This window comes from Gobio gobio (assembly GCF_949357685.1).
Source record: "Gobio gobio genome assembly, chromosome: 20".
Classification (NCBI taxonomy): Eukaryota; Metazoa; Chordata; class Actinopteri; order Cypriniformes; family Gobionidae; genus Gobio; species Gobio gobio.
The window spans coordinates 26,477,412-26,504,161 of record NC_137113.1 but is presented as its reverse complement, the minus strand read 5'-3'; the positions used below and the strand labels follow the sequence as shown (position 1 = coordinate 26,504,161).

General features: G+C 38.5%; 1 protein-coding gene across 1 annotated transcript in view; it reads right to left on the bottom strand.

Annotated features, from left to right (window-relative positions):
* Positions 1-424: 424 nt before the first annotated feature.
* The window catches only part of mrtfba (myocardin related transcription factor Ba), a 54,828-nt gene continuing 28,502 nt past the window's right edge, over positions 425-26,750 (bottom strand). The window contains exons 3-16 of the mRNA XM_079845795.1: positions 21,964-22,029; positions 20,248-20,303; positions 19,906-19,981; positions 17,639-17,800; positions 17,376-17,545; positions 17,151-17,288; positions 16,502-16,752; positions 15,897-16,065; positions 13,002-13,775; positions 12,792-12,911; positions 10,663-10,800; positions 10,464-10,577; positions 6,159-6,219; positions 425-2,449 (exon numbers count right to left, since the gene is read on the bottom strand). Of these exons, the coding sequence (XP_079701921.1) occupies positions 1,956-2,449; positions 6,159-6,219; positions 10,464-10,577; positions 10,663-10,800; positions 12,792-12,911; positions 13,002-13,775; positions 15,897-16,065; positions 16,502-16,752; positions 17,151-17,288; positions 17,376-17,545; positions 17,639-17,800; positions 19,906-19,981; positions 20,248-20,303; positions 21,964-22,029 (2,789 nt within the window). The 3' untranslated portion in view covers positions 425-1,955. The remainder of the gene's footprint in view (positions 2,450-6,158; positions 6,220-10,463; positions 10,578-10,662; positions 10,801-12,791; positions 12,912-13,001; positions 13,776-15,896; positions 16,066-16,501; positions 16,753-17,150; positions 17,289-17,375; positions 17,546-17,638; positions 17,801-19,905; positions 19,982-20,247; positions 20,304-21,963; positions 22,030-26,750) is intronic.

The following is a 26,750-nucleotide window of genomic DNA, read 5'->3' as shown; positions in this document are numbered from 1 at the left end:
TCACTTCTGATCACTTCATTTGCATGTCTTTCTAAAAGCAGCTTCAGTGACGAAGCTTTGTTTCATGGCATCAAAAATCAGCAAATAACAAAATATAGTGACCACTGTGCGAACCGAACTGAGAAAAGTGTGGGAAAAAACTGGAACTTCCTTACAGTATGATGCACCTTAAATCAATTGAGTCAAACACACGACATTCCACTGAAGTGACAAACAATCTCACACACACACACACACACACACACACACACACACACACACACACACACACACACACACACACACACACACACACACACACACACACACACACACACACACACACACACACACACTTATCTTAACACCTTGTTGGACATCCAACAAGTCAGACGTGACGGCTACTCTTCTCTCTGTACTTTTTTTTATACAAATATTTCTTTTTCATAGATTATTTACATAAAATTTGATTCACAACAGTATATAACTGATCACTTGTAAATCAAAATTGGACGGTAATTTTTTTGTTTATTTGGCTGAAACTGAGAGCTGATCCGTGACACAGAAGTCTTCAAAAAAAGTTTTCATGTGTCTAGGACTGAAGAAATGAATCTATCAGCGATTCTCAATCCATATCAAGCCAAATGCTCTCTTTCTCATCAAAGATTGGCCATTTATGCTTAAGGAAAATCTGCAAATGCAGCTACTTAAACCATCAATAAACCGTGAATCGATTCCTCTGGTCTGCAGTCAGTCATCCTTCAAACAATATGACTGTCTTTAAAATTAGATCACAAAAAAGTTGCAAATTTTTTAAATCTTAATAATATATGTATACACTTTCCTGTGTATATATAGAATAGATCTTCTCCATCAAACTACACGAACGTTCAAACATTCCGGGTAATTTTAGATTTTTTAAAAGAAGTATCTTATGCTCGCTGAGGCTGCATTTATTTGATCAAAAATACAATAAAAAAGTAATATTGTGAAGCATTTTTTCACAATTGTCAATATATTTTTATACTTCTAGTAATGCAGTTTAAAATGTAATTTAGTAATTTTCAGCAGTCTTCAGTGTCATGATCGTTCAGAAATTATTCTCATATGGTGACTTGATGTGCAATAATTTATTAATATCAATGTTGAAAACAGTTATGCTGTTTAATTTTTTGTGGAAACTTTTTTTTTCTTCAGGAATTCTTTTAAGAATAGAAAGTTCAAAAGAACAGCATTTATTTGAAATAGAAATTACTTTCAACATTATAAATGTTGTTATTGTCACTTTTGACCAATTTAATGCATCCTTGCTAAATTACTGTAATTTCTGAAAAATAAAAAATAAAATTTTTGAACGGTAGTGTATCTGCCACCGAATCTTGCAGTCAGCGCTGAAAAAGGGGCTTCTGAGAAATATAGCTTGACTGCCAGGATGAGTCTGACATTCCCATCCTCCACACATACACTCGCGCTTAGGGACCAGAGGCAATAATGACATTGTTGATCAATTTTTGTGCAAACAAAGCAAAGTCTACTGTGATGCCACTATGTCTGGAATCGACAGCCTTCCCTTCTTTAAAATTAGCCATATTTATAGACTGACTGCAACCAATCTGATGTCAATGGCACATGAATGAAAAAGAAAACTAACAAAATAGCAATACAGCTGAATTCAATCTGCCCAAAAGCAGCTCCCTCTCAGTATGGCACAGCAAAGAGAGCACATTCAGGACCTAGCCAGCATTACACACAAGGCTCTTGTGTCTATTCAGATCGAAGAGCGTTAATGTGAACGAGAACAGATGGTGAATATAGAACCAGCGTAAGTGAAGTCTACAGCTGAGCTGCAGTCTGAAGCTGCCAGATGTGAACCACCACCACAGAGACGATCCCTACTTCCCCTAATGTACGCCCCACAGACAGACAGACGGCTTGCTGTGCAAGTGAAAGCATAATCGTGTTTGAAGCAATTCCTCTCACTCCCAGTGCAGCTGCAGGTCATGACTGTCCAGGAATTCAGAGGTGATGCCCAGCGGGTTGAGTCCACCTATGGGCCCGGGCATAGTGATATCCAGCCACTCCATGTTATCCAGGCCGGTGTCTTGGAGACTAAAGGACAAGGTGGAGGAGGAAGGCGCAGACGGATCGGTGAAACCCAGATCACAAGTTTCCATTGGGGAGTTTGGCTGCTCCAGCATCTGGTTTTGCAGCTCCTCTAACAGGCCCAAAGTCCTCTGCTCCGGCTCTATGTCCCCAACCAGTGTGCCCTCCAGCAAAGCCTCCAACTGGTTGTCGGAGTCCAGGGAGGCGAGGCTGGGCATGGGTTCCACCATGAGCGCCGGAGGGGGTGCCATCTGCACCTGGGCGGGCGGGCGGGACAGGACGGTGTTGATAGGCAGGGTGGTGATGCTGGCCGTGACGGGCATCATCTTAGGCACAGATGGGTCCTGTTGACTAAAGGGGGTAATCTCTGCAGAAAACAAAATGGGGTGGAACAAGAACTTAAAAATGTTTGACATTTTAATACAAAAAAAAAATAAAAATAAAAAACAGTGATATGTTTAATAGATCATCTCCATCAAACCGTCTAAATGTTTAAGGTCAGTAAGATTTTTAAATGTTTTTGAAAGGAGCCACTTATTTTCACCAAGGCTGTATTTATTTGATCAAAAATACAGGAAAACTGTAATCCTATGAAATGTATATGGATTAAGATAACTGTTTTTTTATTTTTATTTTTTTATATGTGACCTTGGACCACAAAACATAAGTCGCACGGGTATACACTCACCTAAAGGATTATTAGGAACACCTGTTCAATTTCTCATTAATGCAATTATCTAATCAACCAATCCCATGGCAGTTGCTTCAATGCATTTAGGGGTGTGGCCTGGTGAAGACAATCTCCTGAAATCCAAACTGAAAGTCAGAATGCGAAAGAAAGGTGATTTAAGCAATTTTGAGCGTGGCATGGTTGTTGGTGACAGACGGGCCGGTCTGAGGATTTCACAATCTGCTCAGTTACTGGGATTTTCACGCACAACCATTTCTAGGGTTTACAAAGAATGGTGTGAAAAGGGAAAAACATCCAGTATGCGGCAGTCCTGTGGGCGAAAATGCCTTGTTGATGCTAGAGGTCAGAGGAGAATGGGCCGACTGATTCAAGCTGATAGAAGAGCAACTTTGACTGAAATAACCACTCGTTACAACCGAGGTATGCAGCAAAGCATTTGTGAAGACACAACATGCACAACCTTGAGGCGGATGGGCTACAACAGCAGAAGACTCCACCGGGTACCATTCATCTCCACTACAACTAGGAAAAAGAGGCGACAATTTGCACGAGCTCACCAAAATTGGACAGTTGAAGACTGGAAAAATGTTGCCTGGTCTGATGAGTCTCGATTTCTGTTGAGACATTCAGATGGTAGAGTCAGAATTTGGCGTAAACAGAATGAGAACATGGATCCATCATGCCTTGTTACCACTGTGCAGGCTGGTGGTGGTGGTGTAATGGTGTGGGGGATGTTTTCTTGGCACACTTTAGGCCCCTTAGTGCCAATTGGGCATCGTTTAAATGCCACGGCCTACCTGAGCATTGTTTCTGACCATGTCCATCCCTTTATGACCACCATGTACCCATCCTCTGATGGCAACTTCCAGCAGGATAATGCACCATGTCACAAAGCTCGAATCATTTCAAATTGGTTTCTTGAACATGACAATGAGTTTACTGTACTAAAATGGCCCCCACAGTCACCAGATCTCAACCCAATAAAGCATCTTTGGGATGTGGTGGAACGGGAGCTTCGTGCCCTGGATGTGCATCCCACAAATCTCCATCAACTGCAAGATGCTATCCTATCAATATGGGCCAACATTTCTAAAGAATGCTTTCAGCACCTTGTTGAATCAATGCCACGTAGAATTAAGGCAGTTCTGAAGGCGAAAGGAGGTCAAACACAGTATTAGTATGGTGTTCCTAATAATCCTTTAGGTGAGTGTATTTGTGGCAATAGCCTAGGGCTGTGCAATTAATTGAATTTCGATTTTGGCTCCCAACGATCACCAAAATAGTACAATCGAGAAAAAACGATTATTTTGCCATGTTCAGTTTTGCAAGAACACTCTTATTTTGTCTTGCGTTCTGAATGAAACGCGCACGCGCACATCCGCCCCTCCCGAAGCCACAAACTCTCTCAGGTCTCGAGTCTCGTGACTCGTGTGCATATCATCCGCTGGAATTTAAAAACTCGGCGCGAGTATGGCAGAAGGAGAGCAGTTACAGCAGCGTTTGGTGAGCAAAAAAGGCAAAACCAACTCTGTTGTCTGGGAACAGTTTTGCTTCGAGGAATCAGACGACGAGCAGAAACATGCTACGTGCAAGATTTGCTACATGTAATGGCTGCAACGCAAGGGAAAATTACACACAGAGTGACCTATGACAATCTAATAAAGAAGCAAAAACTGACGAGAGCAGGGGTGCCGTGTAAATGTCCTTTTTTTTCCTTCACATTTTTCAAATAATTCTCTCATTGTAAACTTTGTTCAATGCATGCGAGTGCTGCCGTATGTTCGAATATGACCAGTCATTTTTGCCATCATCACCCGGGTTTAGTGCCAGAAGACGCGAATGAGAAGTAGCGCGCGCTGTGAGAAAATTAGTCTCTGTGCACTCATCCGAGAGCGCGCACACGTCTCACAGCGCGCAAATATTGAGTTCTCTTTCAAGTCTTGCTCTTGAACGGACAAACTCACACAAAACGTATGTCAACGTCCATCTTGATGAGTATCCTAGCAGACATAGTCTGTATATGCCTTAAGTTAACTTTATACAGTCGAGAAAGACAACGCATATCCGAGCATTAGGTCTTAAAGGGGCAGTAGCCTTTACTGCTGTCTGTTTAATGTCAAACAACAAAAGACAAGGACATCACTCACTGCTCTTGATTGAATAGCTTTTGTAAGTTTAATAGGATTAATCTTTAATTTATGCACTCAAATATGCAATGTTATTTTACATTTGATACATTTCTGTACCTGAAAAATAATGTTAGACGTACCTGAAAAACCTGAAAAGCATATCTAGCCGAACCATATTGTTGATCTTATTTATTTGTGGTTATCATTTTTACTTGAATACTTTTATACTTTGATTTGAATATATGTTATATTATTTATTTTAATAGTTCAAAAAGTACAACAAATGTTACAATTTCAATTGAATTGTTGAAAGGTGTCTTTTTAATAAATGCAACACATTCCCAAAGTCATGTGAAATAATCGTGTTACATAATCGTGATTTCAATATTGACCAAAATAATCATGATTATGATTTTTTCCATAATCGAGCAGCCCTACAATAGCCAACAAAACATTGTATGGGTCAAAATTATCGATTTTTCTTTTCTTTAAATATTATATAATAAGTAAAAGGATATTAAGTAAAGATTAAATATTATAAATTAAACATTATAAGTTTAAGGACATTAAGTAAAGATCCTGTTCCATGAAGATATTTTGTATGTCCTACAGTAAATATATCAAAAACATATTATTAGTCGCAATATCCATTGCTATGGACTTCGTTTGGACAACTTTAAAGGCAATTTTCTCAATATTTCTTGCACCCTCAGATTCCAGATTTTCAATTAGTTGTATCTCGACCAAATATTGATCCTTTATAATGAATTGGTGTTCAACAAATATTTCTTATAATTATCAATGTTGTGCTGATTAATATTTTTTGTAGAAACTGTGATCATTTTTTAGGATTCTTTGATGAATAAAAGTTCAAAAGAACAGCATTTATTTGAAATTAAAATATGTTTAAACCTTATAAATATGTAACTTTTAATGGATCCTTTAATATCACTTTGATGCATCCTTTTGATTATCCTGAATAACAATATTAATTTCTTTAAAAAAAAAATCGTATTGACCCCAACATTTTAATGGTAGTCTATTTGTCTCTGAATCTTTGAGACATCAGGCTGTTACGGTAGTCAGCGTTGAAAAGGGGGCTTCTGGGAAATGTAGCTTGACTGCCAAGATGAGTCTGACCTTTTCATCCTCCATACTCATGATTATTAATTGTGAAAAAAAAAAAATCTGGATCTGGATTTATAGTGTGAGTTGTGGACAAATGGAAGTAGTCTGCAACAATATGACAAACTCACCTCCACTTTCTATTAAAATGTCAAAGAGATCATCCATCTGTTGACTTGTCGCTGTGGGAATCTGCAGATCAATAAAAAGTAAAGTCATTTTTCAGTTCAAGGACAGCACAGAAGAAAGGGCAAACAAAAGGAAGAAATTATTAACTAAATTACAGCAGTAAACATGTACAGTAGTGCCTCTGGTTAACTGCAAACAAAGAGTTTTAAAGGGATAGTTCTCATGAAATAAAAAATATTATATAGCACCTTTAACAGCATTTACAGAATTCTTGGCATATACTAATATGATAGTACAACGATAGTATGAAAATAAAACAGAACTAAAAGAATATTAAAATAAAATAGAGTGAACATGTCAGATTGCTCACTTTTTCTACAACCCCAAATCAGAAAAAGTTGGGACAGTATGGAAAACGCAAATAAATAAAAAAAGAGTGATTTCTAAATTTACTTTGACTTGTATTTCATTGCAGACAATATGAACACAAAATATTTCATGTTTTGTCTGGTCAACTTCCTGTCATTTGTAAATATGCATCCTTTCCTGTCATTCAGACCTGCAACACATTTCAAAAAAAGTTGGGACAGTAAAGCATTTACCACTTTGTAATGTTGCCATTCCTTTTCACAACACTTAAAAGACGTTTAGGGACTGAAGACACCAAGTGATGAAGTGTTTCAGGTGTAATTTTGTCCCATTCTTCCTGCAAACAAGTCTTAAGGTGGGCAACAGTACGGGGTCTTCGTTGCCACACATTCTCTATTGGAGACAGGTCGGGACTGCAGGCAGGCCAGTCAAGTACCCGTACCCTCTTCCTCCGCAGCCAGGACTTTGTAATGTCTGCAGAATGTGATTTTGTATTGTCTTGTTGAAATATGCATGGACGTCCCTGGAAAAGATGTCTTCTTGAAAGCAGCATATTATGCTCCAAAATCTCTATGTACTTTTAAACCATTTTACCTCATTACTAGCCCTGTGTTGCAGGTCTGAATGACAGGAAAGGATGCATATTTACAAATGACATGAAGTTGACCAGACAAAACATGAAATATTTTGTGTTCATATTGTCTGCAATGAAATACAAGTCGATGTAAATTTAGAAATCACTTCTTTGTTTGTTTTTTTGCGTTTTCCATACTGTCCCAACTTTTCTGATTTGGGGTTGTAGTTTGCACTTATACCTTTCAAATATTTTCATACATATTTGTTCATTTATCTCTTTATCGTAAGTATCTTTCCTCTGTCATTTATTCCTATCCTCCTATATAATATAAATTGTTAAACAAGACAGTTCAAAGGAAAATTGAACCCTCATTTCATTCGGACCATTTCATTCGGACCATGTATCATTTCCTTTTTTCCCAAGTAATAATTAAAATAAGAGTATAATACATTTAGGGCTGTAATCAACCAAAGAAAATCTTGGTCGACTGAAGTCCTGAAATTTTCAACAAAAAAAATCGAAGAAAAATGACGTTAGGAAAAAAACGTGAAATTAATTAGCTGCGCACTGTGCGCAGTACTTGGTAGCCTTGATGTCTGCCAAAATTAATTATAAATAAACATTAAAAAACTAGTAGGCTATTTGCAGTATATTAAATAGTTTTTGACCTGATTATTTTATTTTGCACTGAAATGAGTCTGACACACGAGTCTGTCGGCTCTGACAGCGTTGCATCAAGTGCACCTGCGCAATATCATAGCCTATGTTTTCGGAAAATATAGTACTATGTTGTCAACTAGTGATATCATCAAAAGAACTTTTGAGGAATATGCAACATAATTTAGACAATTGTTTTTGTCATATGTATTATAATTACTGACAGACACTATCATTTCAGCCGTTCTGTACAGCTCGGACATAGGAGCTCAGCTCACCTTCGCGGCTGAGACACGAATAGACTATTAACTTAAAGCTTTTACTCTTAAACACAAAAGGCACGTCCACTTTAACAAAAAAGGAATATTTATTAAACAAGCCAGATCAAGAGCAGAAATGAAATAAAGTGCATAACTGAAAAATAAAGCATAGGCTCAAAACTAATACAAACAGTGGGCACAGCACAGTGCATCGCGCATTAGTCTCCAAATAAAAAACATTGAAATATGGCAATTCCGATATGTTCATATAGCCTACTCAAAACAGATGGGGCAACCTAACGTTTGTCGTTGAGCTGTGATATGCAAACTGTTGCTTGCAAAATTTGCATTCAACCTTTTTTCCCATTTTCTATTTTAAAAAAAATGCTGCCACACTGCCGATGTCTTTGTTGACATGGTAGAAGGGAAATGAACGCGGCAAAAAATCGATCAGAATTTTGGTCGAGCCAGAACGTATCGACTAATCGACTGGGAGATTACAGCCCTAAATACATAAAAGGATAACTTCAGTGATTTAGCATTTGGCTTTGTATCAGTAGGAACCCGGTAGTATATTCAAATTATGGTACTTTCCCCCCTCATATCCCCCTGAGACGAGAGAATTATGCATTTTATTTCTGGAAAAATTCTTCCGATGACGCAAATATCGTCATTTTGCATCATCGGAGGATTTTTTTGGCCAGAGGCTAAAACTACAGCCACTAGATGGAGCTGTTCCGCATGTTATCAACCCGCCCACAGGGAAAGATCTCACGCACAGAATGCAAGACACAGGCGGCCGCACGGACAATCATAATAACGGAGCGCGGAGCAGAGTAAAGTGAGTGTTTCAACTTTTCAATGAATTCCTGTGATAGTTTAGCTTCCATATGCGATCTGAAAACGTGCCAGACTGGCGCTTGACGTTACCTCAGCTCTTCGTGATGAAGGAAATCTGACACTGCTGAGGAAATCTGACACTGCTGCGTCTGTGACGTGACTTTCGTTCGGCTCACTCACACTTTATTGAAAAGACACGTTCAGTTTTTAATTGTAGTGTTTATTCTCTAACTGAAGGAAATGATTGTATTACTATGAAGATCAAATCGATGGTGTACGGAGTGGCCTCGTAGGGCAGCGAAGCAAGTGCATTCTGGGAGTTGTTGTCTTTCATCCACATGAGACAAAAATACATTTTCTGTCTTTTCTCAGTCTAGAAGGCACCAAATTCAAAAATAATTTCACATTTCTACTGCATAAATTACCCAGTTTAAATACAAAACTTAATGCTAAATCACTGAAGTTACCCTTTAAGTATCATACAAACATTTTGGCCATCATGCGTCTTTAGAGGACTTGGAATATAGGATCAGTCCATCTCAAGTGGTTATTTGGTATTGCAAAATCACCAGTCTTTTAATTTTTATTTTATTAGTTTAACCAAAGCAGTAGGATAGTAGGATAGTTTGGTCCTAAGAAAATCAACCCGAAAGTGAGGTACACCCTAAAAAAAGACGCCCTTTCCCATTGTAAACTAACTTAACCTCCTGGGTGCCACTGTCCACGTAAGAGGACGTTATATTTTAGTGAATTTCTCAGACACCACACAGTTTTAAGGATGTCCTGTAAAGAGCTCATTCAGGGCTTTTCAGAGATACCATTTATTTTGAGGTTTCACCAGTACAACTTCTCCTTGGTCTTTAAAAATGACGGAATTATCAAATTTAGCACTATTTAGTAATATTTTGTAATCTGATCTGAAATTTTTAAATTGTTTGTTATAAATCAACATAACACAAAGAAATTACAGATGGGTGCGAGTGCATTTGCTATTTAAACAACATGGCGCTGGACGTGAAAACGATAACGGCGTCTGGCTGAAACTAGCAAAAAACACTTGCATCGCGCCTGGCGTTGCATTGTGCCGGGTGTTTTATAGAGTCTTTGATATTCAAAGTCAGTAAAATTACATTAAAAAAATGTAGACAACAAAAAAAATCGGAGAGAATTGTTTCAGAAATGGATCTTGATTCTGAATCAGATTGTGAGGAGCATAATGATTACCACCCCTAAAAATAATGTGAAAATAATCATCAAAAATGCAGGGGGCTCAGCTAGAATATTTTACATTTACGAATAAAAAGGTTAAAATTGGTCAGGCAATCTCCAATAGACCACTTGAGATGGACATATTGTGCATGACCCACATGTCTGTACATACACAGTGCTTTTTTTAATCGGTGTTGGAGCTTGGCAGTGTCATCAACCCCATACCATGAATGAAAAACAGAGGATCAGACATTCGCTTGAACCCTCAAGGAAATAATACAGGATGGGAACAACATGAGTTAATCTTTGGGTGAGGTATAAGATTGCCTACTGAAACAACCAAGCTTTCAACCCAGTATGTGTACGTGCATGCGTAGATGTGTAGAAAACATCACCTCTGAGACCGTGGGATTCTGTAGGCTACGGGTCTGTTTGACTGCCTCCTCATAGCGGGGCGGTTCTCTATTCTTCGGCATCTGGTTGAAAACTGGAGACTGTTGGATGAAGGTCTGGGAATAAAAAAAGCGAGTGAACATTCAAAGCAGAACAGAACAGCAACACACTAAACAACTCAATAAGAGCAGGATGTGCTACCTTGCTTAGTGGCCCATTGATAAGCGATGATGGGATGGGGGACGTCTGAGGTGAGATCCTGTTCTCTGGGGAGCTGCTGAGGAAGCACTGAGGTATTTCCAGGCCTGCTGGGTTCTCACTGGTACCTTGCTGGAAAGTCTGTGTGTGAAGAGTAAACCAATAGGCCATGAGCATTCAGAAACACCCACTAGCATTATAGAGATCATATGCTAAACAGCCTTGTTTATGTTATAATCTTAGGTCCACCCTTAATAGGAGGCTGCTCGGTACAAGAACAAGCCACCTCAGGTCACGTTGGCATGTGTCCGTACTGCACGGCTATCAATAAAAAACGTTATCAGCTCATCACAACCAATGAGCTCTAGTTACTCAGGTCATCCAGGAATCAGGCCAGGTTCATTCACTATGCCAAAGGAATGGGCATCTAGCTGGGAAACCTTAGCATGGTGCCCTGTTGCCAGGACAGGCCAATTACAGTAGAGTGAAAGCCTAGAAAGAAATGAGAGCAGCGACTCCCATCCATCTCGCTGATGAATGACTCTGCTGGACAGACAAAAACTAGATGATCCCAGAGCTCACAGATAATGTTCACTTGCTCTGATTGCTCCTGCTGGCTCTGATCCCTTTCTTACTCAGGTTCCACAGTCATTCAATACTCTGTTTAAAAAAAACTCTGTAGTGTGGATAAAAGTTGTGATATATAAGCCAAGCCGATGAGTTGGAAATGAGATCAACATCATTGAAAAGTAAGCGGTTGGATAATTTTTCTGATATTTCATTTTATTTAGTAGATATATTGAGTAAAGAGAGCATATTCAACCACATACAATTATGTTCATATGACACTATGAATTAATTCATATTATTTCATACATATTATAATATCAAAAATAAAGTAAGTAAATAAAATATAAAAATTACACATACACTACCATTTAAATGTTTGGGGTCGATACGATTTTTTATATTTTTGAAAGTCTCTTATGCCCACCAAGGCGAGATACAGCAAAACAAGAATATAATTTATGAAATATTATTAACATTTTAAATAACTCTTTATTATTTTAAAATATATATTTAAAATGTAATTTATTCCTGTGATGGAAAAGTTGCGCTGCTTAATAATTTTGTGGAAACCATGATGCACTTTTATTCTATTAAAAAAATGATATAATAGAAAAATAAAAAAATATTAAATAATAATTATGATAATAATAATAATAATAATAGTGCTGTCAATCTATAAAAAAATGAATTAAATCACAAATTTTTTATGTAATTAATCACGATTAATTAATAATAATATTTTATTGTAATAATTTCACAGTTACTCTCCAAATTAATGTAGAAACAACTTAAAGATTTAACAACTATATTTTTTATATTTGTTGTAATGGCATCTTTTTAGCAATGAAGGCCAGTAGCACTGATACTAATACTGGTACTGATGTCTCTGTAATGTTTTTTTAAAACATGAATTAAAGACATTCAACATTACAGTATAATTGAAAGCTATCAATTTCAACATTTATTAGGCTTTAAAAAATAACAACTTTTAATTTAAGTGAACTTAAAACAATCTTCACATAAACCCATTATAATAAATGTAATTTATCTGTGGCCTTCAGAAATTCAATATACAGAAATTCAATAAAGTTATCAAACACTTTACAGTCTTAACTGCATAAATATAAATTAAATATAGATTAATCCTTATTAAACCTACAATTTTCTTTGTTACCTTTGTTCTTTGATTAAGATTAATGACAAACATCACAAACTCTGGTTTATTAGGCTGCTGTCACTTTAAGATCTGCCGTTGCCGAACCTGACAGGCCTGACGCACATCTCATTTTCTCACAACTCTTTAAGTTCATTTAAGACATTATTTAACTCATTTAAGACGGCTCTTATGAGAATACTCGACAAAACGGGCATTTTGGCATAGTTGTTTTGGCTGTGTTATTGTTTTTTCAAGCCCGAAAGAGAACTCGATACTGGAGCGCGTCTTTCTGTCACACAGACACGTCATTCACAGACAACTAAATAATAATAACTATCCATAAAAAATATATTTGTTACATTATATGATCTGAAGGAAAATTTTTACATTGAATCATGAGACTGACCTGGACGATGTGGTTGCGACTGAGCAGCTGTTGTGATGTAGGACTCTCTGCTTTGGTGGGCTGTAGCTGGGGGGTCTGAATTAGACCTGTGCCTGATGGTGAAACAGCCTGCAAGACTGGCTACAAAAAAGACATGGAAATGATATTTAGTATTAACATACAGTAAGTTTAAAAGGTATATAACATAGAAAGCAGTCTGTTTTCTGTTACCTGTAGTTTGACATTAGTGTTGGGCAGCTGGATGGTAGTGGTATTATTCGCCAAGGGCATTGGAAGAAGGATCTGATGCGGAGTGGTTAGCAGAGTCTGGGGCTGCCCTATGACCTGTGGCACCCCTTGGTGGCTGATAATGAACTGACGGAGAGGGGTAGCTGTCACCTGGCTGGGGTGGGCTTCCTCGAGCTTCACTAGCGTTGGTGTAGTGTGTGAACTCAGTGTGCAGTTGGGAGGGACAGTGTTTTCTGTTTTGACAGATGCCAACATGGTGGCTGGACTGGAAAAATGTTTTGCAGGTGGAATGACTTGTCCACTCCTTTTCTCCACCTCTAGCTGCATCTTCAATTTCTCCACCAGCTTCTGCTCCTGCTCCAGTTTACGTAGCAGTTCCTTGATCTGTCGCTCCTTTTCGTGTAGTCTCCGGTCCTGCTCCTCGGGAACAGGAGCTGTCTTTAATAAACTGTGTTTTTGGGCCTCTGCCTGTCCCTGCATTAATGCGTCTCCTCTGCTGCGAAGCGATGAAGAACCAGGAGACACAGGCGGAGTGGAGCTCATATTTTCAGAGGGCTGCTGGATGGGGGAGAGGCTTGTAGTGGTGCTGGACACCTCCATAGGTGTGCTGCAGGGCTGTGTGGTAGGTCCTGTGTAGTTGTTGGGTGCAGTAGTGACAAGGTTTTCTTGGAAAGGCTTAAGTCGTTCAATAAGGTCTGTTTTTGTTCCTGACACTGGAAGACCACGTAACTTTAATTCCATTTTCAGCTCTGCCACCTACCAAAATACACCCATTATTAGCTATACACAGAAAATAAAGTGATTTCTGGATTACCAGATATATAATCCTATACACCAGTGATGGAGTACTCGAGTCCTGGACTCGGACTCGAGTCCTTATTCTCTGGACTCGAGTCTGACTCGAGACTCCGTTCTCTGGACTCGTGACTCGACTTGGACTCGCGGACTGATGACTCGTACTTGGACTCGAGTCTCGAGGATATATAAAATCGCACTTGAGCATTCATCAAATTAATTACGTTGTTTCTGACTAAATAGGTTATCAAAATTTGATATAAGTTGTTACACTTTTCCTGTTTCGGGCTCCCAAGACCGGCAGTGATCTATTTTTTCCCTCAAAGACACTGCTACCGCTCGCTCTCCTTGCTTGACAACACACTCACTGACTGACGTCACTCACTTTACGCCGCATTCTTGTGCATTATTCGCGGGCTAAATGTTGACATTTGTCGTGAAGTTCGCCTACACGGATTTTGCATCTAATGCTGAAAAGAGCAGTGCTAAATGTTGTGTGTGTAATCGCACAATTGAGGAAAAGACTGGGACAACTTCAAACTTTAACAGACATCTGTCACGGATGCACCCAGAAAAGTAAGTAAAATGCTTTCCATTGGCTAACATTAGCTTTAAAAAAACTATTATTGCCTAATGCATATATGGTAATAAACAGAGGAAGCTAGGGTTGGGCGATGTCTGCCTATTTTGCATCAGACGTCGACGATGTACAGTGAAGCGAATGTACAGTGACGTGACATAACTGCCAGATTCAAACTTTCTGTGCTTTCTGCAATGGCTGGCGCTGAGCCAAAGACGGACGCGCTCAGCGCATAATCCCGCTTTATGTTTATTTTAGATTTCAGATATTTAAATACATATAATTTATAGCAAAACAATACATTTATAGTTTGTAAAATACACAATGGTGTCTATGGAAGCAGCAATAAACAATCCTTTTAAATATATTTGCCGACATGACATACACTACAGGCCAAAAGTTTGGACACATTACTATTTGTAATGTTTTTGAAAGAAATTTCTTCTGCTCATCAAGCCTGGATTTATTTGATCAAAAATACAGGGGAAAAAAAATGTTATATTGTGATATATTATTACAATTTAAAATATTTGGTTTTCAATTTATTATACTTTAAATTATAATTTATTTCTGTGATGCAAAGCAGAATTTTCAGGATCATTACTCCAGTCTTCAGTGTCACATAATCCTTCAGAAATCATTCTAATATTCTGATTTATTATGAGTGTTGGAAACAGTTCTGCTTTGCATCACAGAAATAAATGATAATTTAAAGTATAATAAATTGAAAACCAAATATTGTAAATTGTAATAATATATCACAATATTACATTTTTTTTCTGTATTTTTTCTGTATTCTTGAACACGGGACTCGACTCGGACTCGAACTCAGGTAATGGTGACTCGACTTGGACTCGACTCGGACTCTTCTTTGGTGACTCGGACTTGGACTCGGAACACTGGGACTCGAGACTCGACTCGGACTCGACAATTGGTGACTCGACTACAACACTGCTATACACTGATAAAAGTCACCTGAATTAATAATAAAAAAATCACTTAAATGAATAAGATGAATATTTAAATATTTTTTTCCATTATGCATATTTATTAAATTTTGCATAATGGAAAAGTCATAGATTTTTTATTATTTTTTTATTATTAATTATTTATTGTACACAAATATAATAAACAGCACAACTGTTTTCAACATTGATAATAATGAGAAATATTTCTTGAGGATCAAATCATATTAGAATGATTTCTAAAGAATCATGTGACACTGAAGACTGGAGTAATGATGCTGCCATTTTAGCAGCCATTACTCCAGTCTTCAGTGTCACTTGATCCTTCAGAAATCATTAATATATTAAAATAGAAAACCGTTATATTAAATTGTAGTAATATTTTGCAATATTACCGTTTTACTGTATTTTGTATTAAATAAATCCAGCCTTGATGAGCATATGAGACTTCTTTTAAAAGCATCTAAAAAAAATGTTTTAAACAGTAGCGTTTCTATTATTGATTACACTTGGTGTATAATTAGAATCTCTCTGTACCTTCATCTCTTCCAGGTTGGCTGGTAGTGTGCCTGCCTTGCGGTTGGAAAGGGTACTATTGGGCCGCACAGGTGTTGCCGTGGGTAGAGACAACACAATTGAGGCAGGAAGGCTGCTGGTGCTGTTAATAGCAACTGTGGCACTGCTGTTTTGGCCCTCTATCACAGGCCTGGTGAGGAGGGAAGCAGATGGGAAAAGGGGGGAGAAACAACACTTAAAATCACAGCAGGAACAATTTGGTTCTCTGACCCTTGTTCTCAATAAATAAACACCACCAAACAATGCAGCAGCAGAAAACAACGATAGTTCAAATAAATCTTGCACAAGAGGAAGCAGAGGAATAACCTCATCGACTTCCTACCATTAACGTAAATCACTAAACAGGATTTGTTATTGGAAAATAGGTAATGGTCCTGAGTACCACCGGCAACAAAAATGTTTTTAGACATTTTCCACCTAAAAACACATCCTGGCTAGCTTCAAAAGCAAAAGATGACCTTTGCCAAATTAGGCAAGACAAAGACCAAATGAATACACCGATTGGCAAAGCAGGGCCTGATACACAGATTACAGACACACAGACAGAACCGGATCTCTTTGCTTACTTGAGAGGTGCAGGTAGGATGGTCTGGTAGTTGTAGTGCTGCTGTTGCTGTTGGCTCAGGATCTGTAGCTGCAAAAATAGCTGCTGCTGCTGTAGTAATCGAGCATATGAAGAGTCCATTGGGGCCTCGTTGAGTTCTTGTTTTTGGTCTGGGGGAATGTACTGATGATATTTCAACTTTTTCACACGTGGCTTGGCCTCCTTGCTCTTCTTGCTACGGCTCTTTTCCCCAGGTAGTTTAGGCTGACTCTGCTGTAGATTGAACAGAGATTTCCCATTATGCATTACATCTAAATCAATGGTTCTCAACCAGCTGGCCAGGACCCACTAGGGGTCCTCAACAAACTTCCAAAAGGGCCTCAAGGTATCAAAGAAATAATAATAAAAAAAACAAAACAAGCATTAAAATAAGCTAAAACAACTAAAAAACTAAATATTTCTTATTACTATGTTATTTTTTATAAAAAATATACATATTTTAAATTATGCCAAGCTAAATATTAAATTGGGTATAAATTGTGAGTGGGGCCACCCCATCGCCCATACTGCTTTGAAGTCAAAAAGGTTGTTATCCACTGATCTAAATCATGGGGATTTAATCAATTTTTGGTGTTTTTTCCTGACTATAGAAGCCACAGTTCTTTACTTACCTTTACAAGAGTGGGCCCAGACTTCACAGGGGCCACGGTGACTAGCTGTGGAATGGGTGCTGGAGGACTAACTGATTGCTCATGGATGGAAAAAGGCTTGAAGAAATCTGTCGAAGTGGTGGTGACTGCAGGAAAGTGCTGTGAAAACAACGAACAATTCTGTATTTTGGCACCATGAGCTCCCAGTGCTCTATCCCTGAAGTCAAAAGAAGGAGGGAGAACTACCTGTAAAAAGTTATTGGGCACTGGTGAGGACTCCTCTATGGTCCGGACCTCCCCAGGTGAGGCTGCAAAACCCTGGGACTCCTGACTACCTGGCTGCTCGGGTGAAAACGCATCTCCGCTGTCCTCATCTACTTGTTCGTCTAGAATTCTGGGGTACTGCATCTGACCATCTACCCAGTGAACACAAAAGGACAATGTATCAAAATTCATACACATGCAATTTTACCCCAAATCAATTCCTTAACCATAGTGTGCATTTTCACCAATGATGGCCTCCTTGACACTGGAGTCCACAGGTAGAATGTTCTTCTCCACCAGCTCCATTGGGCCGGGGCGTTGAGCGATCTTTTCATTTAAGTCATCAGCCAATCGAGCTCTCTTCAGTTTCAGCTGGGTGGCCTGCAGAGAAGGCTCCGCCACAGTCTCTGCCAAACCACCAGAAAACAATGACAATCAGGGCAATCACTCAAACCCACACTTGTTCTCCACCACCACAAATCACACAACAGGCAACTCAATCACAGCAGTAAACAAGGCCAATACGGCATCTGGCTGGCCCTTCTGAACATGAATTCTTCTTACTTTCATGGAATTAGGCTGTTCTGAATATATCACTGCTTTTATGCTGAACAAACTTAACTTCAGAGTTTGGGGAAATTAATATTTTCATAATGTACCAAGTTAGGCTTCCCTTATGTATTAGTTTCAGCACTCTCCCAACTACTGAATGTATGCCACTGCCACTGCTGATGAATCTTCAGCACCATGGCAAAATAAATAATATTTTACCACAGTTATGAATAGGAGTTTGCAGTCTGTATTGAATCTGATACAATAAAAATACTGTGTACCACAAAATAACGGCAAGCAACAGTTTGCAGTTCTTTTTAGTGAATCAAAAACATACACTCACAACCAGTGTAACCAGATTCCTGAAACAAATTATAATTATAAACTGGTTCTTTTTTAATGAATATTTCAAAAAGATGTGTTACTGGTTTAAAACACTGCTCTTTATATATACAGTGGAGAAAACAAGTATTTGATACACTGCCAATTTTGCAGGTTTTCCTACTTACAAAGCATGTAGAGGTCTGTAATTTTTATCATAGGTACACTTCAACTGTGAGAGACTGAATCTAAAAAAAAAAATCACATTGTATGATTTTTAAATAATTAATTTGCATTTTATTGAATGACAGAAGTATTTGATCACCTACCAACCAGTAAGAATTCCAGCTCTCACAGACCTGTTAGCTTTTCTTTAAGAAGCCCTCCTGTTCTCCACTCATTACCTGTATTAACTGCACCTGTTTGAATTCATTACCTGTATAAAAGACACCTGTCCACACACTCAATCAAACAGACTCCAACCTCTCCACAATGGCCAAGACCAGAGAGCTGTGTAAGGACATCAGGGAATAAAATTGTAGACTTGCACAACGCTGGGATGGGCTACAGGACAATAGGCAAGCAGCTTGGTGAGAAGGCAACAACTGTTGGCGCAATTATTAGAAAATGGAAGAAGTAGAAGATGACGGTCAATCTCCCTCGGTCTGGGGCACCATGCAAGATCTCACCTCGTGGGGCATGAATGATCATTAGGAAGGTGAGGGATCAGCCCAGAACTACACGGCAGGACCTGGTCAATGACCTGAAGAGAGCTAGAACCACAGCCTCAAAGAAAACCATTAGTAACACACTTCGTTGTCATGGATTAAAATCCTGCAGTGCACGCAAAGTCCCCCTGCTCAAGCCAGCGCATATCCAGGCCCGTCTGAAGTTTGCCAATGACCATCTGGATGATCCAGAGGAGGAATGGGAGAAGGTCATGTGGTCTAATGAGACAAAAATAGAGCTTTTTGGTCTAAACTCCACTCGCCGTGTTTGGAGGAAGAAGAAGGATGAGTACAACCCCAGCAGTGTGTGCAAACCTGGTCAAGAACTACAGGAAGCGTATGATCTCTGTAATTGCAAACAAAGGTTTCTGTACCAAATATTAAGTTCTGCTTTTATGATGTATCAAATATTTATGTCATGCATAAAATGCTAATCAATTACTTAAAAATCATACAGCGGATTTTTGTTTTAGATTACGTCACTCACAGTTGAAGAGTACCTATGATAAAAATTACAGACCTCTACATGATTTGTAAGTGGGCAAACCTGCAAAATCGACAGTGTATCAAATACTTGTTCTCCCCACTGTATGTATATATGTATATGTATGTATGTATATATGTGTATATATATATATATATATAGCATGAGAGAGAGAGAGTTTATTTACATATAAGTAAAATTGTAACATGTTCATAACATGCTGTAATGGACATATAACTTAAATAAACCCAAGTTAATCAGAAATTAATCAAATCAAACTGAATCAATAGTTTTGGATTCAGAATTGAATAAGAAAATCTGTATTGATGGCACAAGCTACAGCTTTGTTCAGAAAAGAGTAGATTCACCAAAATTTTCCCAGCATGCAGATTAGCAACCATTACATGTCTCGTGAATGGAGGATTACCTTGTAAGATGTGCATGCGGACCAACTCGGCCCTTTCTGGGCGGCTGCGTATTTTGTGCTTTAGGAAATTTTCAGTCTACAGAGAGAAAGGATACAGAGTTTCAGAAAACAAAAACCCTCTGTAATTCAGGGATCATAAAGTAGCCATTATAATAATCTCCTCTGTGCTTTGCAAATAACAAACACATTTTCAGAAGGCTTAAGCTACTAAATCAACTGAGAGGTTCACATGTGCCCCATTACTGAGAGCTGGGGACCCCAGAAGAGGTTTCATGGAGGATCAGAGACCACAGATGGCTGAGGAAAGTGGAGGAGGACTGGGGCTTGGTGCCCTGCTCTTACCCTGGCTCTCTCAAGGCTGCGGATCTGTTCGTGAAACGCTGCAGGGCTCTTCAGGGCTGTAAAATCACACAGATGCACACACAAGAAGAGAATCAGTCTCATGATGACACAAGGCTATCACCAACACACTTCAAACACACACAGCTCTTTCATCTCCCCCAGTCTTTCTCAATGTTGTAGCACCTTTTCTCACATATTACTCAGAGAGGAGATGGAGGGCCCACACAGAGATTAGTACACAGACTACTGTGTGCCCTTCAGGTCCAGACAGCTATCTCTTAATCCCAGCAGAATCAATGCCTGATATTACACAGAGTTATGAGACAGCATGCAGTGTAATCCCATCAATCAGCTCGGAGATGGCCAAAGGAAGAAAATAAAAAGTATGTTCAGCATGAGTGTGAGAGATCTCACACATTGCTCAGTGACTTGGTTGAACGGAAAAGTGGTTATGAGCAATAACAGAATGAGTTGAGGTGAGCGTATGAAAGAATACCATGCGCATCGGTCAGCCATGTGAACTACGATGATGAGCGAGAATAAACAACTGATTCAAAAGCAGATGTGATACAAAAAACAACTGATTTCCTCTCTCAAACACACAAAAGAAGGTTTGTTCACACGACTTAAAAGCATGGTTCGTTTTGGGTAGGGACAGTCAATTTAGGGGCACTGTCAAAGATAATACATCACAAAACAACATATGTAATAATAACATGCAGGGATGTTACACTACCAATCAAAAGTTAGGGATCTGTAATATTTGTTTTTGAAAGTCTTCAAGGCTGCATTTATTTGATAAAAAATACAGTAAAAATAGTAATATTGTGAAAAATGTTTTTCATTTAAAATAATTATTTTAATCTATTTTTAAAATGTAATTTATTCCTGTGATTTCAGCATCATTACTCCAATCTTCAGTATCACATGATCCTTCAGAAAACATTCTAATAAACTGATTTGAATCTGAAGTAACATTTCTATCAAGGTTGAAAACAGTTGTGTTGCTACTATTTAACCGGAAACCATGATACATCAGGACTCTGTAATGAATAGAAAGTTCAAAAGAAATTGAAATCTTTTATAAATCTTGCGGAATTATTCATTTCTTTCAGAAAGAAAATCTTACCGACCCTAAACTTTTGAGAAGTAGTGCATGCTCAAAAATTGATCGGGAGTAATGCCACTTTTAAATCATTTTAAACAATGTAAAAATAGTTTTTAACATTTAAAGGTGCAGTGTGTAAATTTTAGCGGCATCTAGTGGTGAGGTTGTGAATCGCAATCATGCACTGCTCACCCCTCCCTTTCAAAGCACGTGGAGAAGCTTAGTGTTCCTTTTTTCGGGAGCTCGAAACAACTCCCCAAAGCAAACTTTCCACTATCAAACTTGTATACTTTGCCTTTTAAAAGTGTCCTTTTCAGCTGATGTCATGTGTGCCTCTTATGTTTCATCCCCTCACCTCTGCCCACTTTTCACAATCCAATTAATTAATGATGTATAAAATTAAGCCCATCATATATTTTTTTCTGATTATAAAGGAAAAATGGGTGCAAAATGGCATTTCAGGACATAAAACATTGACATTTTTTACATATTTAGTTAAACAAGTGATGATTAATATTAGTAGTTTTCCTAAAAGGGTAAATATGAATCATCTTCTCTCTTCTTTGCTGGTATTTGGAGCAGTATTAGATGGCAGGGGCTGTACTCACGTGGCATGATGCCCTGATCAACGAGCTGCTCGCGGGTGCGTCTCTGCTGTAGCCTCAGCTGGAGAACTGTTGGAGAGAAGCAGAAGCAGCGTTATGTTCTTGACCCAGCCTCTACAACAGGCTTGTCAACACTACACACAGAATGGAACTTTTCCACCTGATTAGCACACCTAGGACACACCAACATAGACAACAAAGGGAAATGTAACCTTTAGCACAACCGAAATCACTCGTATTTCCTCTCTAGCATTACATAAGAGCAACCATTCTCAAAAAAAAAAAAACCTAGACGTTCTTCCTGCTACAAAAACAACAGGCTCTTGAGCGACCCTTTTTGAAGGGTGCTGTTAGGAAGACTTCCTGGGAAAATTCTCAAGACATTTTTCTTTGCCTTCTTGGCTGAGCTTCCCGGATTTACTTGGCTGATTATAAAAACAGCTCAAATTGGTCAGAAAGGCAACATGATAATGTCTGACATTTATCAAGAATCATGAGCACCATTAGCTGGGAATTTATAAATGTATGACGGCTGGTGCAACACAGCTGCATGTCACACATGCCAATAGAATTATATAATTTTATTCAAAGATTAAACTGTTTTTTGTTGTCGTTAATGTTCAGTTTTTGTAGCTCAATATGGCACTTTCATGAACATACATTATGCATACTGATAAAATATTTACTTGAAGTCTGCCAGTGTCAAATGCATAAACGGAAAAAATTATGTTCTGCATGTCAAAATGCAGGAACAGAGAGGTTAAGTCTGACGGAAAAATTTATTTTTCACCTACTATGAGTCAGTTAACTGGTAAAAAGGTCAGCTGAGGTCGAGCAAACGAAACTCTGGAGGGTGCTGAGGACACATCTATCGTTTTCACTATGAATCGGTGCACTTGTAAAGCTGCACTGCACCACTTGCGAAGGGGAACTGTATAAACAATGGCTGCATTAACAGTTATAAATACATTGAATGACTAATTAATTGTTACATTAAAATAATAATAATGGGGCATTCTGCATTCCTGGTGCCATGACTACACTTAGGGCACAGGAAAAAAAATCGTTTAGGTCTCCTTGACTGCACAACATAACATTGCAGTTTTTAGGTTGGGTTATTCCACATGATGAGCAAAACGTCTTAAATCATCTTCTTGGTGATGTAAAAAAAATCTTTGAAGGGATCTGAAAGAGTGTTTTGAGTTTCAGATCCCTTCAAAGATTTTTGAGTTCTGACAGTCAGAGTCTGTTCAAACATGGCAAACAAAGTGACTCTGTGGTTTAATAAGAGCTGTGATGAACAGAATGCTATATAATACTAGTTATGTATATAAATTAATTGTATTTACTTCATTATGGCTTGGCTTCGCGTACAACGATTTAAGAAGGACATCCACGTCTACTACAGGCATGCTGGTGGCTGACAAGGCCTATGCGGGACAGGCAGGTCCTGCCACAGTGGCTGCAGGTAAAGGTCTGGTCCAGGATGTGTGCTGAGGGGACACGGCTCTTCCTTATTAGGGGCCAAGCACCGAAGGTGCGAAGGCACCTATTGAAACCGCTCCTATTATTATTATTATTCTTCCGTTTCTTCTTCTTCTTCCACTCTTGAGTCTATGGCAGTTGTTTTTGGCACACAGATAGAGGACAGTCTGAAAAGTCACCATAGCAAATTTGGAGTCTCTAACTAAATCCCTCAAGCGCCACCATCAGTCCAAAATTTGACTCATGTTTATGCTAATAACTTTTGAACCATAAGGGCCATATAGAAACAAAATTCTTTTTTCCTCTGATTCCTTGGATTTCACCCTATAACATCATTTTCTGTCAAAAAAATGTTCCCGCCATTTTGAATTTTCCAAAAAACCTACTTTTGCAAACACGAAATTTAACCAGATCATCTTCAAACCATACTGACAAAAAATCTTGCAAATCAAGTTGATTCGTCAAATCGTTTTTGATAAATGCGCAAACAAATTTACATAGCGGTTGCGTAAATACTCATAAGGCTATATCTGCGCAGCGCCACCTACTGGTCCGGAGATACAAAAAATGGCTGTTTTTGCTTATAACTTTTGAACCGTTTGTCCAAAAATCATTGGCCATTTTTAATTATGTGCTAAAATGCTGTATTTTATGAACACATGAACGGATCGTTTACGAAACTCGGTTTGGGTCATCAGCACGATGCCCTGAAGGAGCCCAAGAAGTTATGAAACAGCGCCACCCAGTGGAGAATTTTTTTTTTCACATGCTTATAACTTTGGGTCTGATTGACTTATTTTCATGGGAGTAACTTTTTTTGTCTCCTGAATCCTTGCCGAGTCCAACGATAGCAGACTTGCCAGGTTTCGGCATATGATTTGTGCAGCGTTGTAATTTAGCGCTTTAAAAACATTAGCTAATATTTTCGAAACCGCTAGTCCGATCGAGACGAAACCAGCGTTAGAAGTTCGGAAACATAGGTCGATAGCTAATGCCCAAATGTCAAAATATTGATAGTAAGGGGGAGTAAAATTAAGGTACTTTAAAAGGTTTTAAAACAGCACTGCCATGTGGTTCATACTTATAATGAAAAGGCCTCGTGAGGCTATATTTCTGCAATGACATATTGACACTATGTTGACACCCTGCTTTGATATATTGACACCAAACTTTGCATGTGTCATTGTTCCCTTATTCTGACCACACCACATCAATTTTGTAACTGTGCCACCTATTGGTTGAAAGTGATAAATCATTAAGTCATTATTATTGACCAGGGGCGGAGCCAGACAATGTAAACATTCGGGGCTTAGCCCAAACCTAGGGGGGTCCGGGGCATACTCCCCCGGGAAGATTTTTTTCCCATTTACATCACCTAAATGCACTATTTTTCAGGCTGTTTGAGATAATAGAATATAGTTCAGTATAAGTCTGCAAAAGTTGGTGCTTGTAGGTGCTACTGAAGTGGATATATCTGACTCTGAGAAGGGGAAAAAACTCATTTCGAGAAAACGGCCTTTAAAGTTTTATACTGTATAACTGCATACATTTCTATAAAACCCCCAACCTACAAACAAAATATATATTCAGTTAATTAATATCAGTAGTGTATAATATTTAAAACACATGGAAATTGATAAATGAATAAATTATTAATAGCAATAGCTATTAGAGAACTACCTTAAAGGGTTAGTTCACCCAAAAATGAAAATTCTGTAATTAATTACTTACCCTCATGTCATTCGACACCCGTAAGACCTCTGTTCATCTTCAGAACACAAATGAAGATATTTTTGTTGAAATCTGACGGCTCTGAAAGGCCTCCCTGACGATTTCAAAACACGACATCATGAAGCTTCGAAGCGTTATGAATCAGTGAGTCGAATCATGATTCGGATCACGTGCCAAACCGCCAAACTGCTGAATCGACTCACTGATTCATAACGCTTCGAAGCTTCATGATGCCATGTTTTGAAATCGTCATCACTATATAAGTCGTTATTTAGGGTTTTCTTGCGCACAAAAACTATTCTCGTCACTCCATAAAGTTATTTTAGAACCACTGTAATGAGATGGACTTTGTAACGACGTCTTTAGTACCTTTTAATGGTCTTTAGAGTGTAAAGTGCATTGTGCCAATGGAGGCCTTTCAGAGCCATCAGATTTCAACTAAAATATCTTCATTTGTGTTCCGAAGATGAACGGAGGTCTTACGGGTGTCGAGCGACATGAGGGTAAGTAATTAATGACAGAATTTTCATTTTTGGGTGAACTAACCCTTTAAAAGAACTACCTTAACAAACACACATAACACCAGTCACACACACTGCAGACAAACTGTCCCTGTTTGTTGTATATGTCCATCTATAACTATTTGAATCTAATTCTGATGGAGTTTCGTCCGAATTAGATTTGAATCTAATTCTGATGGGGTTTTGTCGTCTAATCTGTTGTTGTTTACTTTTCTTTTTATTAGCTCTTGCTACTTGATCTTTTTTGTGAGCGTTTATGAGCTGATTTCGGTGTTGTCTACACTTTTTCTCTCAGGCGGAGAATACACAAGCAAGCGGCAGCGCGTAGTGAGAAATTCACATCAACCAATCAGATGTGGTTGTCGGCTGCAAACTTTCGTGGTTGGTTAGTTCTACAAAGGAAATGCCCATATTTGGATTAGACAGCGCTGTGTGTGAGACTGAAATGATACCAGGCATGACATGTTTCTGTAAATGGAGACGGCACGAGAGCTCGCGTTAGAATAACTTTGGATGATTTCAGGTAGAAATCTAAAGGCACACGGTGACAAAATATAATGAAATAACCACCTTAATATGTAATGTTGACATTTTTTTTATTTTGACATGAAAGCTTACATGTTAAGGGAGCAAACTGGCCCAAAATCTCAAAATTGACTATGTTTCCACCTGTCGTGTCTCGCCTTAATAAGTAACACCTAACGTTAACTCGCTAGCTAGCCAGCAATACAGTCATGTAACTCAAGTGTTACAACAGCGGATTCACAAACCTGTAACACTTGTCCGCGTTTCGTCTGACGCTGAATCTCTCTCTGGCCGGTGAGGTTTTGTGTTCCTTTTAAAAAATTTTGTTATGTCCATGTTAGCCGGTTAACTACGACGCCGGTGAAATACAAAAGCCCGCCAATCCCTGATGACAACGACGAAGAAGAAGATGTATATTCTTCTTCGTTAGTTTTTATTGGCAGTTGGCATTGGCAAACAAGCTGAGTGATGTGCAATGCATTGCCGACCGCCATCACACACGGTAATAGAGCTTTTGTTTCATTTTTT